This window comes from Chiloscyllium plagiosum, chromosome 12 (genome assembly GCF_004010195.1).
Source record: "Chiloscyllium plagiosum isolate BGI_BamShark_2017 chromosome 12, ASM401019v2, whole genome shotgun sequence".
Lineage (NCBI taxonomy): Eukaryota > Metazoa > Chordata > Chondrichthyes > Orectolobiformes > Hemiscylliidae > Chiloscyllium > Chiloscyllium plagiosum.
In genome coordinates this window covers 54,384,449-54,403,538 of record NC_057721.1, presented here as the reverse complement: position 1 = coordinate 54,403,538, position 19,090 = coordinate 54,384,449, and the positions used below count along the sequence as shown (strand labels likewise).

The 19,090-nt window shown below is 42.4% G+C and overlaps 1 protein-coding gene across 1 annotated transcript in view; it reads right to left on the bottom strand.

The window, feature by feature from the left end:
• The window catches only part of LOC122555517, a 126,456-nt gene that overhangs the window by 2,832 nt on the left and 104,534 nt on the right, over positions 1 to 19,090 (bottom strand). Inside the window, 5 exon segments of the mRNA XM_043701540.1 lie at positions 4,210 to 4,419; positions 7,939 to 8,004; positions 8,323 to 8,396; positions 11,822 to 11,930; positions 12,082 to 12,195. Of these exon segments, the coding sequence (XP_043557475.1) occupies positions 4,210 to 4,419; positions 7,939 to 8,004; positions 8,323 to 8,396; positions 11,822 to 11,930; positions 12,082 to 12,195 (573 nt within the window).

Genomic DNA, 19,090 nt, shown 5'->3' with positions numbered 1-19,090 from the left:
TGTGTTAGACACCACCTCCACACTGTTTAAAGCTTGACAAAAGAATCTTTGTTAGGCGAAAGTGAGGACTGCAGATGCTGGAGATCAGAGTCAAGATTAGAGTGGTGCTGGAAAAGGACAGCAGGTCAGGCAGCATCCAAAGAGCAGGAAAATCAACATTTCGGGCAAAAGTCCTTCATCAGGAATTCCTGATGAAGGGCTTTTGCCCAAAACGTTGATTTTCCAGCTCCTTGGATGCTGCATGACCTGCTGTGCTTTTCCAGCAGCACTCTAATCTTGACAAAAGAATCTTTGTTACTGATCCAGACCATTTACACATTACTTCAGGATAGATGCAAGTGTGAAGCCAGAGTGGTAGGTGAGCATCAGCTGCATGCATTAGATGCAGCAAAGTGCACCAAACAAGCAGAATCTGTTATGGATGCAGTTTGTCACATTTACCCAAAGGTTGTGCAGCTTTTTGCCATATTTGGAAAGCTTGTAGTGCCAAAGGAATGTGGCCAGTCATGTGCATGGAATTAGGCACAAAAGCAAAGCCAGGCCCAAGGACAAATGCAAGTGACCAACAAGGCAGTACAATATCAGAAGGAAGGAAAATGTTAACAACATGTACACATGAAAAAATAATCAAGGAAGTTTACAGTCAATCAAGCAAATGGCATCTGTCTGAAGATGATCAAACTTTCCATATCACCATGCTGATGGTACATTTCATAACAATAACAAACATAAACTGGCTGTGGTAGAGTCCTGTGGGCAGAGTTTGTCCCATGGTGGTGGAATGGAACATCAAAGGAGGAACAGTAACTTCCCTGAAAAACTGCATTGTGTGTTTGTGAACAGGAAGGTGAGATGAGACATTTGTTCAATCCATAGACCTGTTCAGATTAGCAAGTGATTCAAAATTGTGTTAATGCCATAAGGAAAAAAGGAAGGACATTTTGCTTGTGTGTTATAAAGACAGTAAATATAAGTCCCCCACTCAGCACAGCAGGTAAATAAGGCTGTTAGAGATGTGATCCCAGACAACTGCTATGTTTTTTGAAATGTAACTGAGATAAGGCCTGGGAAAAGTACATCTGACAGTAGCTTTTAACAAGAAATTAATACACATTAATAAGTCCGAGCAGTCTCGCTCTCGCCCCATTGCTTTCCATCTGGTATCGGTTCTTCTTTTCCCCCTCAAAATAAAAGCGAGGCACAAACTGAAGCGCAAAGGCTTAAAATTTCTTAAGGACTGGCTGATTGGGCAAAAGGAATATCTTACTTTATATGACGCACAGCCATATCAAGAAAGATGTAAAGAGAGTCTTTGACGGACTTGTTGCAGCAATGAGCAGGGTGGATGGTCTGCTGCTATGGAGATGTGCTTGGAGATCCGTTATGATCTGATTGATGATCCGAGTCAGACCCTAGCTCATACTACTTTGTGGCAAATAGTGTCATAGTGAGTTTTATTGTAGTTCAGTGCTTCAGGGCAGCATGGTGCCTCAATAGTTAGCACTGCTGCCTTATAGCGCCAAGGGATTCGGGTTTGATTCCTGCCTCGGGCGACTGTCTATGTGGAGTTTGCACATTCTCCTTGTGTCTGCATGGGTTTCCTCTGGGTGCTTTTGTTTTTTCCCACAATCCAAAGATGTGCAGGTCAGGTGAATTGATCATGTTAAATTGCCTGTAGTGTTAGGTGCATTAGTCAGGAGTAATTATAGGGTTGGGGAATGGATCTGGGTGGGTTACTCTTCGGAGGGTTGGTGTGGACTTGTTGGGCCAAATGGCCTGTTTCCATGCTGTAGGGAATCTAATCTAGTCAAGGGGTATTACTTTTTTTTTTGCTCAGTATTCAAGTTGCTGTGAACTATTGGCATTTTGCAGTAAGAGCCTGAACCTATGGAGATGGGGTTCTTACAAAAGGTCATTGATGAAGCAACTAAAGGTATAGGGGGTGCCAGGGCATTATGCTGGGAAGTGATATCCTGGGGCTGAGATGACTACCTCCAAAAACCCCAATGATCTTCTGTTGTAGTAGGTTTAATATCAATTCCTTTCATAACTATTGGTGTTATACTAAGTCAAGTGCTACTTTGGTGTCAAAGGCAATGATGCCACCTCCCCTTTGGAATTCAGCACTCTTGCCCACATTTGACCCAATGATGTGGTGTACCCTGGAGATGAGTTGGTCAGGCAGTATCCAAAGTAAGTGTCAGTAAGTAGGTTGTTGTTTACTAAGTGCTACTTGATATTGGTGTTGATAATATTTTCAGTCACGTTTTGCTGATTAGACACGAGACCTATGGGGCAGTAATTGGCTGGATCAGATTTGTCCTGCTTTTTGTGGATATGACATTCATAGACATGCTTTCACATTATTGGAAAGATGCCAGAATTGTAGCTGTACTGGAATATTTTAGCAAGAGGTGCAGCTATTTCTATAAACCAAATGTTTAGTGTTACTAGAAGTGCAATAGTTTCTGGAGGGGTCGTAAAGACAGTTATTGGAGTGACGTGCTTCTCCTGTTAGATGTGTGAGATCAGGGAGAAGTCAAATATTCCTGACAATTATGTCTGCAACAAGTATGTCCATGTGCAGCTCCTCTCAGACCACATGGATTGGGGTAGCAATTGGACTCACTACAGAGCCTACAGGAGGCAAAACATTTGATAGTTAGGAGTTTCAGAGATGTGGTCACACCAAACGTTCAGCTAGATAGACGGTCAACCACCAGGAAGGGCACCCAGACAGTGCATGAGTCTCCTATGGCTACTACCCTCTGTTACATGGAAACTGTTTTGGATACAGCTGAGGGGTTGGATAGCTTGGCAGGGGAAAGGAACAGTAGCAGCCAGATCAATGGCACACCGATTGGCTCTGTTGTACCGCAGATGGGTTGAAGAATTGGCAAGTGTTAGTAATGGGGACTCTACAGTCAGGGGCACAGATAGGTGTTTCTGTGGCCATGAACAAGACTCGAAGATGGTAGAATTGTCTGAGCAGGCACAAAGCATTCTGAAAGGGGAGGGTGAGCAGCCAGAGAACATGGTCCATTTTGGGATTAATTACATAACCAGGAAGAGTGATGAAGACCTGTAAAGGGAATTTGGGAGATAGGCAGGAAGTTGAAAAGCAGGACCTCTAGGGTTGTAATCTCAGGATTATTTCCTGTGCCATATGCTAGTGAGGCCATAAATATGAAAATAACATAGGTCTGGCTACACAGCTGGTGTAGGAGGGCTACAGATATTTGGATCAATGGGATCTCTTCTAGGGAGGATGGACGTGTTCAAGAAGGATGGCTGCACCTAAATTGGAGGGTCACCAATGTCCTTGTGGACATTAACCCTACTGTGAATCCTCTTGCAAGGATGCCTGCCTTGAAGAAGTTTTCCTCCTCTCTCTACAAGAATCTCAGGGAGTCCCTCTCCCACTGCAACTCCCAGGTCATTTCCTCTGCCCTGAAGCTCTTCAACCATGTCTTATTCCTGATGAAGGGCTTTTGCCCGAAACGTCGATTTCGCTGCTCGTTGGATGCTGCCTGAACTGCTGTGCTCTTCCAGCACCACTGATCCAGAGATGATTGTGTCCTCTTCAGCCACAGGTGAGGTCCCAGGGGCTGGAGAATCGCTAATATCATTCCTGAATTTAAGAAGGACAACAGGGATAATCCAGGAAATTATAGGCTGGTGAGTCTTACATCAGTGGCCCGACAATGCTTGGACAATATTCTTAGTGAGACAATTTACTCGCATTTAGAAGACAATTGACTTATTAGGAATACTCAGCACGGCTCTGTATGGGGAAATTCTCGTCTCACAAATTTCTTTGAGGTTTTTGAGGAAGTGAGAAAGTTGATTGACGAAGGTACTGGAGGTTATCTGCACGGACGTTTCTAAAGTATTTGACAAGGTCCCTCATTGTAGACTTGTCCAGAAGATTAGGTCTCATGGGATCTACTGGGTGTCAATAAGCTGGTTACAAACTTGACTTGGCCATAGAAGACAGCGAATACTTTTAACAAATTAAAAAGTACAATTGACAAATTTCAGATGTCATACATGCATTTCATATGCAATCTATGCTACACACACAATAATAAAGATAGACAAGCCAACTGACAGAGATAGGCTAACAGATGGACAGGCGGATGGATGCACACAAGGTCAGACAGATAGGTTTTCATATTAGTACAAAACGATAGAAACTAACAGATAGACCTGGAACCGTTTGTATCAAGTATTCAAACCACTGACGCATTGTGGAATCTCCAAACAGAGAAACTCTTTTTCGACGAAGACAGTTTGTCATTTTTGCAGGAGTGTCAAAGTGGTAAATATTGCAGGTCGATGACATCCACTGGTCTTTATAATAAAAACCAGATGGTGACACAATGGGCTGTCCCCGGACACATTTTCCAAGAACTGGAGCTGAAAATAAAGAAAAAGACAGAAAAATTACGATGCACTACACCTTCAATTATCAATATATTTTCATTCAGTTAATCACAGATTCCATGGCAGTGGTAATCCCAGGAGGACCATTAGCTGGTGCTACAGGAAGTACACATGCACAGTGAGAAAACGAATCTGAGTAATATTCTGAACAAGGCTGTGTCAGTGGGTAAATACACCAGTTGTTGTCACTGAGCTGTCATAAGAAGGAAGTCCCACTGTTAATGCTTGGTCTGCACTGGGAGAGCTCAGCTCATCTGGGTGATGGTGAGGCCGCTACACAGGATAAATTTGGAAAATGTGATCATGCTCCATTAAATATAGCGTGCTGTGTATATGGCTGTCTATTAGACTATTTAACTTTCTCCATAAAAGAAAAGAGTAAATAAAATGTGAAAGTAACAGCTCATTCCCACATCCTAACCACTGGCTTCTTTGAATTAGTCCCCAGTCCAAGTTCTTTTCACTGGCAATAGCAAGTACACACTGTACATTGCCCCTCCCCCACCTCATCCCAGATCCAACTCTCCAACTTGGCACCTGTCCTTGTTGTCTATCTTCTTCCCATGTATCCGCTCCACCCTCTCTTGACTCCATCTACCTATCACCTCGCCAGTTACCTTCCCCCCAGCCCCACCTCATCCTCCTATTTATCTCTTAGCCCCCTTCCCACAACCCCACCACATTCCTGATGCCCGAAACGTTGATTCTCCTGCTCCTCGGAAGCTCCCTGACCTGCTGTGTATTTCCAGAGCAACACTTTTTGACTGTACTTGTTATCCTTGCTACAGAATATCAAGAGTATGAACACTTTCTGGCATATCTGTGCTGATTATGTATTCAGTCCATAACCCTGGAATGACACACTTCTGCACCAAGTTTGAGTAAACCAAGCATATTTTACAGCCAAAGCTGTGTTCTGTAATTCTTGATGTATAAAAGCACATTTGCACAGGAAAATACACCAATGGATTCCAAAGATTCAATGAAGTACTTCACTGAAATTTCTGTCGATTTATTTTGCAGTGTAAGCCTCTTAGTTGGGTTCTATCTTTTAGTCCTCACCCTACCCCATAAATACCAACACCTGTTACCTAATTACCATGCATTCTGAAGAAGGATCACTCACTCCAAAGTGTTCACTCTGCTTTCGGTCCACAGATTCTGCCAGACCTGCTGAGTTTCTCCAGAAATTTCTGTGTCCACAATTATTTATTGTCTATATTAATGATTTTGAGGAAGTGAATATGGCCAGATTTGTGAATGACAAACATATGAAGGCATCTGGTGAGGATGATAGAAAAGAGTCTGCAGAGAGATATCGACAAGTTAAGTAAGTGGACACAAATATGGCAGCTGGAATATAATGTGAAAAACATGGTTTGGAACTTTGGCAGGAAGCATAGAGAAGCTGAATATCTTTTTTTATTTATTTGTGGGAACTGAGTGTTACCATCTGGCCAGCATTTATTAGTTAAATAGAGAAAGACCGCAGAAAGCTATAGCACAGATGGATTGGGCGTCTTCATGCATAAATAATAAAAAGATGGCTTATAATTTCAGCTGGTAATTGGGAAGACAAATGGAAAGTTGACACTTATATCAAAAGAGAATGATGTGTAAAAATCAAAGAATGAAAAAGTCTTGTTCAATCTGTTCAAGGTATTCATTAGACCACACCTGGAATAATGTGCACAGGTTTAATTCCCTTATCTAAGGAAAGATATACTGACACTAGAGGCAGTCCAGACAAGGTTCATTAGTCAATCCAGGGTCTGGGGAAGAAATTGAGAAGGTTAAGCCTATACTCATTGGATGGGGTGAAAGTGAGGACTACAGATGCTGGAGATCAGAGTCAAGATCAGAGTGGTGCTGGAAAAGCACGCAGGTCAGGCAGCATCCGAGGAGCAGGAAGGTTGATGTTTCGGTCAAAAGCCCTTCATCAGGAATGAGGCAGGGAGCCTCCGGGCTGGAGAGATAAATGGGAGGGTGTTGGGGCTGGGGAGAAGGATAGCTAAGAGTACAATAGTTGGATGGAGGTGGGGATGAAGATGATAGGTCGGAGAGGAGGTTGGAGCGGATAAGTGGGAAGGAAGATTGGCAGGTGGGACAGGTCATGGTGCTGAGCTGGTAGGTTGGAACTGGGGTAAGGTGGGGGGAGGGGAAATGAGGAAACTGGTGAAGTCCACATTGATGCCCTGGGGTTGAAGTGTTCTGAGGCAGAAGATGAGGCATTCTTCCTCCAGGCGTCGGGTGGTGAGGGAGTGGCGGTGGAGGAGGCCCAGGACCTGCATGTCCTCGGCAGAGTGGGAGAGGGAGTTAAAATTGCCCAAAACGTCAATTTTCCTGCTCCTCGGCTGCTGCCTGACCTGCTGTGCTTTTCCAGCGCCAATCTAATCCATACTCATTGGAGTTGAGAAGAGTAAGAAATGACAATATTGAAACATACTTTGGAGATTTAGATTCTTTGGAGGTTTCACCAGAGTAGGTGCAGAGAGGTTGTGTCCCCTTGTGAAAGAAACTAGAATGAGAGGACATATTTTCAGAGTTAGAGACTGCACACTTAAAACAGAGGTGAAAACAGTGAATCTGTAAATTATTTCCCACAGAAGGCATCATTAATTATAGTCAATGGCTGTGATAGACAAAATTTTATTTGGTTAGGGCATCAAGGGTTATTAAAGTAAGGCAGGAAAGTAGAGTGAGGATTATTAGATCAGTCATGATCTCATTGAATGGCAGAGCAGACTTGATGGGCAGAATGGCCTACTTCTGGTCTACACCTGACAGTCTTATAGCAGCTTTTAATCTTCTGATTGGTGGTTCTATCCTCCTGAGATTGCTGCGCAATTGGCCAGAGACACAGACCTGGGATGTTTGTCCTATACTTACCCTAGCTTTACACACAGACTTTTTAGAGATTTTCACAGCTGGTGTAAAGCTTGGCGAGGCATTTAACTGTTATAAATCCATTGGTGATCATGCCAGCACCAGCAGAAATGCTTATCACCCTCTCCCTCACCAGACAGTGCTCAGCACCCCTTCCCAAGCCAGAGGTGGTGTTAACTGCTCTGGTCTCTCTGAACAATGACAGTGTTCCAAAGGAACATGGGAACACAAGTAGGCCATTCAACCCCTTGAGCCCTTTCTACTCTTCAATGAGTTCATGGCTGTTCCATAGCCTTACGTGACGCACATGACTTTGGCACATGTCTCTTAATACTTTGCATAACAAAACTTTACCTATCTCAGATTTAAAACAAACAACTGATCCTGCATTGATTGACCTTTGTGGAAAAGAATTCCAAATATCTATCTCCACTTTATGTTGAAATGCTTCCAAACATCTTTCCTGAATGGTCCTGCTCTAATTCCCACACCATGGCCCTCGTTCCAAAAGCCGCACTCTCTATGCATCTTGCCACTACTTTGGAAGTGATGAGAGTAAAACTTTTGGCACCAATATTTCTTTTAATGTTAGTCTGTGATACTTACCAGCATTAAGTGATGAAGGGTTAACCATAATAAGTTTTTTGCAAAAAGGCCTGAATTTGAGTAACAAGAAGTGGTTTATAACACATAATAACAGGTTACATTAGCTTCAGGTTAACTACAGCTAACTGGTGAACTCTATTACACAATGTAAAAGACATTGTTATTTCTGAAAGGATACAGCTGTGTTTATGCGACATGATTGTAGATTGTTGAGCTAGTGATTTGCAACTGGCTTGCTGCTCCCCGAGACAATCATTTCTATATCAATGGGAGGAGCTATCCCAAAGGTTCAGAGTTAACCCTTTCAGTTCAACTACCTCATATGACAATTTATACTTCCTCTGATATACCAAGTCTACAGTTATATATGTACAATTAACTTACTTCGTCGAGGTGAAGGCTCTACAATCACGTATCCTGTGCCACTGGGTAATATGGGCTGCTTGAGTTTGAAACAACTTTAGATGAAAATATATGATTAATGAAGTCATTATATTAATGTAACAAATGACTATAGACAGGAGATAACCCAAGAACATGTTTTGCTCTGTTATTTTTCAAACCAATAGTAACAGTTTGAATTTTACAGTTACCACTGACTCCACTAAATTCTGTAAATGAGTTGCCAGCCTCTTGTCCCTAACCAACATTCCCAGTGTAAACAGCAGTCATCACCCAGAACCAGTTTCACTGGGTGTGTCATTTCATTCACAAACCTGACACCAAGTTCCTGAGCAACTGCTTTTCTCTGAACATCACGGCAAGAGATTCCCAGGAGAGTAGAGGAGTTGCTTCAATGATATTATCGACGCATGATGTGAAGGGTTTCTCAATGAGTCTAGCTCACTACCACTCAGAATGGAGAACAGGCTTTCAGGGAAGCAATGAGTGATTGGACAGACTTCGACAGAGAATGTTGAAGCCAAAGTCAAGGCGATGGATGGAGCACACAGCACCCTCTGAGTAACTCAATGATTCAATCCTTCAGACACCAAGATCATAGAGTTTGCAGATCATGCATCAGATTTGTCAGCCATCTTAGAATGTACTGTAACAAAGACAGAGATTACTGGAAGAGCTCAACAGGTCTGGCAGCATCAGTATTGAGGAAGGGTCCCAGACTGGAAAACTCTGATTAACTCTGATTTCCCTCCACAGATGCTGCCAGACTTCATGGAATCCTGACAATGCGGAAACAGGCCATTCAGCCCAACAAGTCCATATCGACCCTCCCACCCAAACCCATACTTTCCCTATAGTCTGATATTTCCCATGGCTAACACACCTAAGCTACACATCCCTGTACACTATGGGCAATTTAACATGAACAATCCACCTAAGTTGCACATTTTTGGACTGTGGGAGGAAACCGGAACACCTGCTGGGAACCCAGACAGTCACAGGGAGGATGTGCAAACTCCATACAGACAGTTGACTGAGGGTGGAATTAAACCCAGATACCTGGTTCTGTGAGGCAGCAGTGCTAACCACTGAGTCACCATGCCACCTGCTGAGTTTTTCCAGCAATTTCTGGTTTTGTTTCTGATCTACAGCATCCACAGTTCTTTCAGTTTTATTTAGTATGTGCTGAGCCAGAGTGAAAGCATGCCATTCTCAATTCTGACGATTTATCTGACAGAGGTTGTGAAATATCTTCAATCTGAGTTTCTGATGGTGCTTCTCCAATAAGATGAGGGAAAGCACTGAACAAATGTGGTTCAATCAGACTCATCGGCATGAAGAACAAATAATTGACTGAGGCTATTCCATGTCTCTCATTTTATCAGAATCAGTAACTGATAGATAACCCAAATTGACCCTTGTGTAGTAAAATGTCCCAAGGCTCTTCATCAAGCTATCACCAGAAGGAACATGGTACCAAGTCACCAAAAGACATTCAGAGAAGTGAACAAAAGTTTAGCTGAACAGGTTGGCATTAGGCAGCATTATAAAGCAGGAGGGAAAGGTAGCAAGGTAGATCGGAAGGAATTCTCAAGCTTCTGGTCTGACAGCTCTAGGCACAGGCCCAATGGATGGAGGAGATGTAAAAGGCCATAATAAAGCCATGGAGTCATACCATATATTGTCACATCTGTATGAAAACAAACACTAATTTATACTATTTATCGGTGCAGATATCATTGTGTGATGGGTTCTTCCCAATCCATGACTCCTATGTAAGTGCACAAACAATACAGTGAATCAACAAATCAGCAGGTCCAGGAATCAATGACTCAGATTTGGAAAAATGTGAGATCATCGAGGATTACAGACTGGAGCAAGTGACAGAGCCAGAGAGAGGTGAAACATCAGAAAGATTTGTACACAAGGATGTTAGCAGGAATATTGTGGGAATTCTGGATTGGATTTTATTTATTCATGATTTTTGGGCATTGCTGAAAGGGACAACAATTATTTCTCATTTCTAGAGAAAGTGAGGGCTGCAGATGCTGGAGATCAGAGCTGAAAATGTGTTGCTGGAAAAGCGCAGCAGGTCAGGCAGCAGCATCCAAGAAACAGGAGAATCGACGTTTCGGGCATAAGCCCTTCTTCAGGAATCATTTCTCATTTCTAGTCATGATTTGGAGATTAGATTAGATTAGATTAGATTACAGTGTGGAAACAGGCCCTTCGGCTCAACAAGTCCACACCGCCCCGCCGAAGCGCAACCCACTCATACCCCTACATTTACCCCTTACCTAACACTAGGGCAATTTAGCATGGCCAATTCACCTTACCTGCACATCTTTGGACTGTGGGAGGAAACCGGAGCACCCGGAGGAAACCCACGCAGACACGGGGAGAACGTGCAAACTCCACACAGTCAGTCGCCTGAGGTGGGAATTGAACCCGGGTCTCTGGCGCTGTGAGGCTGGGGTGTACAAAGTTAAAAATCACACAACACCAGGTTACAGTCCAACAGGTTTAATTGGAAGCACACTAGCTTTTGGAGCGACGCTCCTTCATCAGGTGTCAGGTGATCACCTGATGAAGGAGCGTTGTTCCGAAAGCTAGTGTGCTTCCAATTAAACCTGTTGGACTGTAACCTGGTGTTGTGTGATTTTTAACTTTCTCATTTCTACTTGCCCTCAAGGGGGTGCTAGTGAGCTGTCTACTTGCACTGCACAAGTCCATTTGGTGTAGGTACACACATGATGCTATTATGAAGGGGGTTTCAGGCATTTGACTCAGTGACAATAAGGGAACAACATTTTAGCTCCAAGTAATGATTGTACATGTGGAAATTGGAGAGGAAAGTGCAGCTTGTTTTTGCTGCCTTTGTTCGACCACGGGGAGAGATTGTGGGTTTGGAAGGGGTGTCAAAACGTTTTAGTAATTTACTGCAGTGTACCATGGCCAGTGGTGGAGAGAGGGAATGTTGAAGGGGCTGCATAAGATGGCAAGCAAGCATGGTGCTTTGTGGTAGGTGGAGGTTCGTGAGTGTTTCTGGAGTTAGATGGAGAGTGTGAAGAATTGCCCCACACTCATGACTCGTAACTTGTAGATGATGAACAAGTTTTGAGGAGTCAGGAGGTGAGTTACTAACTGAAGCATTGGAGGAACAGTATTTGTTTGGTTAGCACAGTACAACTGCCGGTCAATGGTAATGTCCAAAATGTTGAAAGGAAGGCAATAGTCGTGCCTTTGAATTTAAAAGTCAGATAATATAACTGTCACTTGTTGGAGATGCTCATTGCCTGGTACATGATTGTTATGAATGTTACTTTCCACTATCAACCTAAGCTTGTGATGATTCGGTTTATAGTGAGACCTCAATGTCCATCACCAAGAGTGACTTGGCAGAAGCACTGATGACCCCACCGGTCACGTCCGGTGCTTCTGGGCAAATGGTGAAAAAAATTGACAAAATGGAAGGACATACTTGACCTCACTGTCACCAATCTGCCCGCTGCCGATGCCCCTGTCAATGTGAATACTCGGATGAAATCCCATCTTCACATTTAGGATACTCTCCATGGTGTTGTGCGGCACTACCACATGCAAAATGGATAGATGTTGATCAGATCTAGCAACTCAAGATTGGCTATTCATGAGCAGCTGTGAGTGCGAGGTAGCAGCAGAATTGGTCTCAATCACAGTCTGCACCCATATGTCTGTTATATTCCTCCACTCCACCATTACCATCAGGCTGGAGGATCAATCCTGATTCATTGAAGACCAAAACGGGCATGCCAGGAGCAGCAACAGCATCTCCACAAATGAGGTGCAATGAGGCAAAAACACAGGAGTACTTGCCTGTCAACCAGCAGAAACAAAAAATGATAGACAAAGATCAACAGATCTGATCTAAGCTCAACACCTCACCTGCATCTTGTTCTGAATGGTGGTGGACAAATAAACAACTTACTTGATGAGCAAGTTCCAAAATAATCACCATCCTCAATAATGGAGGAATCCAGTCCATCAGTGTAGCAGATAAGGTTGAAACATTGACAAAGATTTTTGCAATGTTTGTGAAGGTTTGTAGCTTAGGTTGAGGTTTAGGGTGTAGGTTTGCTCGCTGAGCTGTAGGTTTGATATCCAGACGTTTGATTACCTGGCTAGGTAACATCATCAGTGGCGACCTCCAAGTGAAGCAAAGCTGTTGTCTCCTGCTAAATAGAAAGCAGGAGGCAACAGCTTTGCTTCACTTGGAGGTCGCCACTGATGATGTTACTTAGCCAGGTAATGAAACGTCTGGATATCAAACCTACAGCTCAGCGAGCAAACCTACACCCTAAATTGACAAAGATCTTAACCCAGAAATGCTGAGTGTATCCACCTTGGCCTCCTCTGGAAGTGCCCAACATCACAGATACCAGTTTTCAGCCAATTTGATTCACTCCATGTGATATCAAGAACCAGCTGAAGGCACTGGATACTACAAAGATGATGGGACTAGGCAACATTCTGCAATAGTACTAAAGCCTTGTGCTCCAGTGCGTGTCACAGCCCTAGTAAAGCTGTTCCAGTACAGTGACAATGCTGACATCCAGCTGATAATGTGTAAAATTGTCCAGGTATTCCTGTACGTACAAAGCAGGACAAATTCAAGCTGGAAAATTACTGCTGCATCAGTCTGCCCTTGATCATCAGTAACGTGAAGGAAGGTGTTATCAACTGTCCTTACAAGCAGCACTTGCTTCATACTAACCTACCGACTGACACTCAGGAGGGAAACCTCTCTGCAAGTTGGAGTCATACCAAGGATAAAAGATAATGTTGAAGGGCAATCATCTCAGCTCTAGGACATCTCTTCAGGAGTTTCTCTCGGCAGTTTCCTCGGCATCGCCATCTTCAGCTCTTTCAACAATGTCATTCTGTCCATCATGAGGTCAAAAGTGGGGAATGTTCACTGATAATTGCACAATGTTCATTCACAACTCCTCAGATACTGAAGCTATCCATAACCATGCACAGTAAGACAATGCCCAGGCTAGGTCTGACAAATAGCAAACAGCATTCACACTATGTAAGTGCCAGGCAATGGCCATCCCCAATGAGAGAGAATCTGACAATTCAATCGCATTGCCATTGCAAAATGCTCTAGTATCAGTAACTTGGGGTTACTACTTACCAGGAAATGAACTGACCAGTACTTTGGCTATAGGTGCAGGCCAGAAGCTAGGAATTCTGTGGCAAGGAACTTACGTCCTGACTTCCTCAGTTTACCATCGACAAGACATGAGTCAGGAGTGTGACTGAATAGTCTTCACATGCCCTAATAAGTGTAGCTCCACTAACACTCAAAAAGCTTGACACCATCCAAGGCAAAGCAACTGCTTGATTGGTACCACATCCAGAAATATACATTTCCTCCAGTACCATGGAGAAAATGTACATTTGTGGATGTGATACCAATCACAGGCAGCACGGTGGCATAGTGGTTAGCACTGCTGTCTCACAGCGCCAGTGACCTGGGTTCAATTCCCACCTCTTTTGTCTTTCTTTCCCTAACCTATATGTCTCTACTAGCTTCATCATGAAGGATGGCTTTTTGAATGATATTTTATCCCTGCTGTTGATCCCCTAGCATTACCCACAAGTTCTCCGACCACTCCATTTGCCTAGCCAGCTGGTCAATTGAAATAAAGGTGTCTTTGACATCTTTCTCATCAAAATGTGGTATTGTTTTACATTATTCGATACATTCTCTCTTCATCTCCATCCTGTTAACTTGGCCTTTCTGACTAATTTACAACTTCTGAAGTTCAAATTCTCTCTCCTTTTCTCTCTTTCTTCTCTCTCTCTTTGCTCATCTAAGAATTTTTTCTCCATTTCTTTTCCTTCTCTCTCTCTTTTTCTCCCTCTTTCTCTTTCTTCTCTTATGGCTTTTCTTTCTCTTTCTTTATCTTCTAACTCTATTTGCCTCAATTGCAATTTACTTTTTTTCTAACTCTAGTGCAGTTGTCTGTTTCTTTGATACACCTAAGTGCTTACCCAACGCCATTGCAATTTCAGCTGTCCTTTTGTTCCTGCTTCAACCCAATTCTAACCTATTCGCTAATTCTAAAAGTATGTCTTTCCTCTGTCTTTCTACACTTCCTTGGCAAATTTGGGAAGCATTTTCAAACCCCAAAATGTCTTTAGCAACTTAAGAGCCATTTATCTCACTTTTAATTTAACCAACCACAAATAACCGAAATTAACAATTTTTTTCACCTGTTTTATCTAAAGATCTAGGACACTAATCGGCAAAATCTGCTGGGATCTTTTGTACCCTAAATCTGTTCAAATCTATGTAAATCTCAGAACAATGCTCAAACTGTTACAACACAGCGGTGAACGCCTCTGTTAATAAAACCAAGCACCCAGGAAAGCTCACTTCATCTTGTAATCTTTTAACGTACGGGTGGCAGAGAACTCTCCAATTCCACAATTTAATGAAAATAACATCAATTTATTTTTTAAACTCTAAAAGTGAACATGTAACAACAACTATTCACAACTCTAAACACCACTTCTCTTAACTGCTTATTACCTGCCTCCAACTCTACAACAATATGCTGTTCCAATAAGACGCTTATTAAAATTACACCAACCTAATTTCAAAACCACATTGTCACTGTTATCTTCTGTCACTTCACTCTTCCAGCTGCTGAAATCCCTGGGTCGTTTTCTTTCCTTTCATTATGAGTATGTTCCATATGGAAAGATGCCTTTGATTGAGAATGTTTCCTAATTTCTTGGGTCTCTCTCAATGGCAATTGCTCTCTCTCCAATTTTCAAAATGCCTGTACTTTTATACTCCGAACATCAGATCATCTCATTGATTTAATGTTGGCAAAATAATTAATTCAAACTCAATTAGTTTTTGTATCCTGGGGCATAATTTAAACCGATTGGTTAAATTTGAATTGTTGTCAAAACAGCTACCAATTCAGGTATCCATTTCACAGGCAAATGTTACGTATTTTCAATTTTCCAATACACTCTGGGACTGCCATCTAGTTAGATACACAAGTGCTTGTAAGCTGTCAGAGCAGAAGAGCATTTACTCTCTCTCTCTTAAAGGTACAGTACATGCATTCAACTTTATAACAGAGTTCACATGACCAGTAAGGCTGATTCTTGACCACAGATGTATAGTCACATGGGGCAGGATGTCTAATGAGAAATTGGGATCTGGAGTGCAGGATTTGCTTCCTTTTCTTTCCTTCTCTGCTGCCATTCTGCCTCACTGTTGTGGCATTTTAACCAAGATGTAGATAGGTGAATGTGAACAATTTTGATTAATCAGTACGAGCTCCTTCCAGTCTATTAAAGACAATGATTCCACATTTCAAAGAGGCTTCAGGGAGTCTTGGAAGTATTTTCTGTGTTCTCCCCTGGAACTGGTCATGGGTGGAGAGGGAGATAGTTTTTATCCTTTCAGGCAAACAGTCCAATCCATCATAGTGTGCAGAAGTTTAGACTGAATGCTGATGGAGTCTAAACTGAGAAGTACACGAGTATGTTTTTCATCATCTCCCTGTTGTGTCTGATGGTTGCAATCAAGGGATTTATGATAGAATTTATCTTCCAGTTTGTAAGTAACACTGATATGTAGGCTGGATCTCACTGCAGCATAGGGATCTGTTGGCAACAGCTACTCTACACACTTGCATTTTCTTCAGCTTGTGGTAGTCTTTACTTGCAAACAGTCATTATGATATCTTGTAGAATGCTGAGCTGGTACAATTTTTCGGATGTTAGATCGCCTCACCTGTGACTTTTTGTGTGAGGTACATAGCAGCAAACTTAAGAGAAGCACTCAGCACACTCTCCTTCAATATGTAAGGGAAGTGAAACATTTAACTAACCAGGCATAACTTGATATGAGTTCAATATTGGCAACGCTCAAGGAGAGATAAAGTTGTATGCAGAGTTGAAAAGATTGTGTGTGGTTTGCATAATATCTGGTGTAAAGCGGATAACCACAAGACAAGATCAATATCCTGCAGAAGAGTTCTGATCCACATGAAACATTAACTTTGTTTCTCTCTGCACAGAGTCTGTGAGACCTGCTGAGGATTTCCAGAACTTTCAGTTTCATACAAAACTTTTGTAGTTTCAGTTTCTCCCTATAATTTGACATTCAGTGGTAGTTAGTAAAGCTTTCCAACTTTCTAACATTCTCTGACATTCTTTTATCCATTCACATTGCTTGCATTTCTTCAGCAAACTTGTTTAAGGAGCCACTTTTAATAATTTTGCTGAAATTCAAGATAAACATCCAATAGAATCCATTCATGCTGATACCTTGCAACTTTTTGTGTTTTGTCTTCAGCACAGTAAGTTGCAAAATAACGCAGATTTTTACTTCACCAAGTGCTATTTGGCCTTTCCATAAATTACTTTTTCTTTGGCAATTTCACTTTAACAAATCATTTTGACCAAATGGGTTCTTGACAATCAATTTGTTCAATTACTGTAAATAGTTTTCCTCATTTTGGCCAAAGACGGTGAAATTGTTTCTTTAGATGATGTCAGCTGACAGGAGTAATGGACAAGTCAGATCCTAGAATAAAATCTTGTTTAATGAATGGGATGCTAATGAGTTTTAGTTAGTTAGTGAGGGGATTCATCATTGATAACTATTTGCAAGGGCTGCAGATACTCTTTAACAAAAGAACCAAAGTTTATTACACAGAGGGAACATTAAAACAAACCAAGTAACATTAATTGAGAGAAGAGTTAAGAAGAGTCTTAACACAAGCATCAAAACAATGTTTCAACATTTCTCTCAACGCCATCTGCTTCAGAACAACCGAGGTTAAGCTGATTAGCCTATAATTTTCCATCTTTTGCCTTGATCCTTTCTTGAACAAATAACATTAATTGAGTGAAGAGTTTAGAAGAGTCTTAACACAAGCATCAAAACAATGTTTCAACATTTCTCTCAACGCCATCTGCTTCAGAGATGCAAATCCATCAAAATTATAGAGGAGAAAGTGAGGGCTGCAGATGCTGGAGATCAGATCTGAAAATGTGTTGCTGGAAAAGCACAGCAGGTCAGGCAGCATCCAAGGAACAGGAGAATCAACGTTTCGGGCATAAACCCTTCTTCAGGAAGGCTGAAGTAGGGCTTATGCCCGAAACGTCGATTCTCCTGTTCCTTGGATGCTGCCTGACCTGCTGCGCTTTTCCATCAAAATTATACTCATGTCTCAATTCTTCCAGTTCCCAATTAAATAGCTCTTCCATTTTCTTTTTGTGGAGCAATAACGAAAAGTTTACAATTCCTTTCTGAGTCTAACTGCATTAAACTTTCACAAGTATGAAAGCCTAAAGCTTTTCCTTTTTGAACAACATGAAGATTTTATTCCAAATTCTCCTGACTTGGAGATGACATTTGCTAGAAAATCACTGCTGCTGCAGTGAACTTTTCCCCGAAGTGAACTAAATGCAATTGTGCTGGAAAAGCACTGCAGGTCAGGCAGCATCTGAGGAGCAGGAGAGTCGATGTTCTGACCAAAAACCCTTTGACTCTAATCTCCAATATCTGCAGTTCTCGCTTTCGCCGAAATGTAATTGTGTTCTAATCAACTCAACCCTGGGTTCTCAGCTCTGCCTGTTATAAACCCAGAAATATGAACATCTTCTCCATTAACACTGCAAGGGCCTGCCAGGCATGAGGTTGATCTCAAGAGTCTTGTTGGAATTGTATCACAGGATGGTTACAGTGCAGAAGGAGACCATGTAACCCATCCCGGCTGCACTGGCTCTTCAAATGACCATCATTACTCAGTGCCAATCTCTGATTTTTCCCCACACACTTGAACACTGTTTCTATCCAAATAATCGTCCAATGCTCACTTGAATACATCAATTGTATCTGCCTCCACCACATTTCCAGATAGTGCATTCTATTTCCTAACTACTTGCTGTTTGAAAACATTTTTTTCTTAGATCACGCTTGCTTCTTTTGCACATCCCTTCCAATATATACCCTCACATAATGAAGGACAATTAAGGATGCGCAATAAATACTGACCCAGCCAGCAACATGGACATCCTACAAATGACTAATAAAAATTTGTTCTTGACCATCCTTTCTGCTAGTTGTTTGTCTATAGACTAGAACATAGAACATAGAAAAGAAAAGCACAGAAAAGGCCCTTTGGCCCACAATGTTGTGCCGAGACTTAATCCTAATGTAAAATATAGTAACTTAACTGCTGCTGTGGTTCTGTTCGCCGAGCTGGAAGTTTTTGTTGCAAACGTTTCGTCCCCTGTCTGGGTGACATCCTCAGTGCTTGGGAGCCTCCTGTGAAACGCTTCTGTGGTGTTTCCTCCGGCATTTATAGTGGCCTGTCCCTGCCGCTTCCAGTTGTCAGTTTCAGCTGTCCGCTGTAGTGGCCGGTATATTGGGTCCAGGTCGATGTGTTTGTTGATGGAGTTTGTGGATGAGTGCCATGCCTCTAGGAATTCCCTGGCAAGCCAGACAGAGAACAGCCAGGGAATTCCTAGAAGCATGGCACTCATCCACAAACTCCATCAACAAACAATCGACCTGGACCCAATATACCGGCCACTACAGCAGACAGCTGAAACTGACAACCGGAAGCAGCAGGGACAGGCCACTATAAATGCCGAAGGAAACACCACAGAAGCGCTTCACAGGAGGATCCCAAGCACTGAGGATGTCACCTAAACAGGGGACGAAACG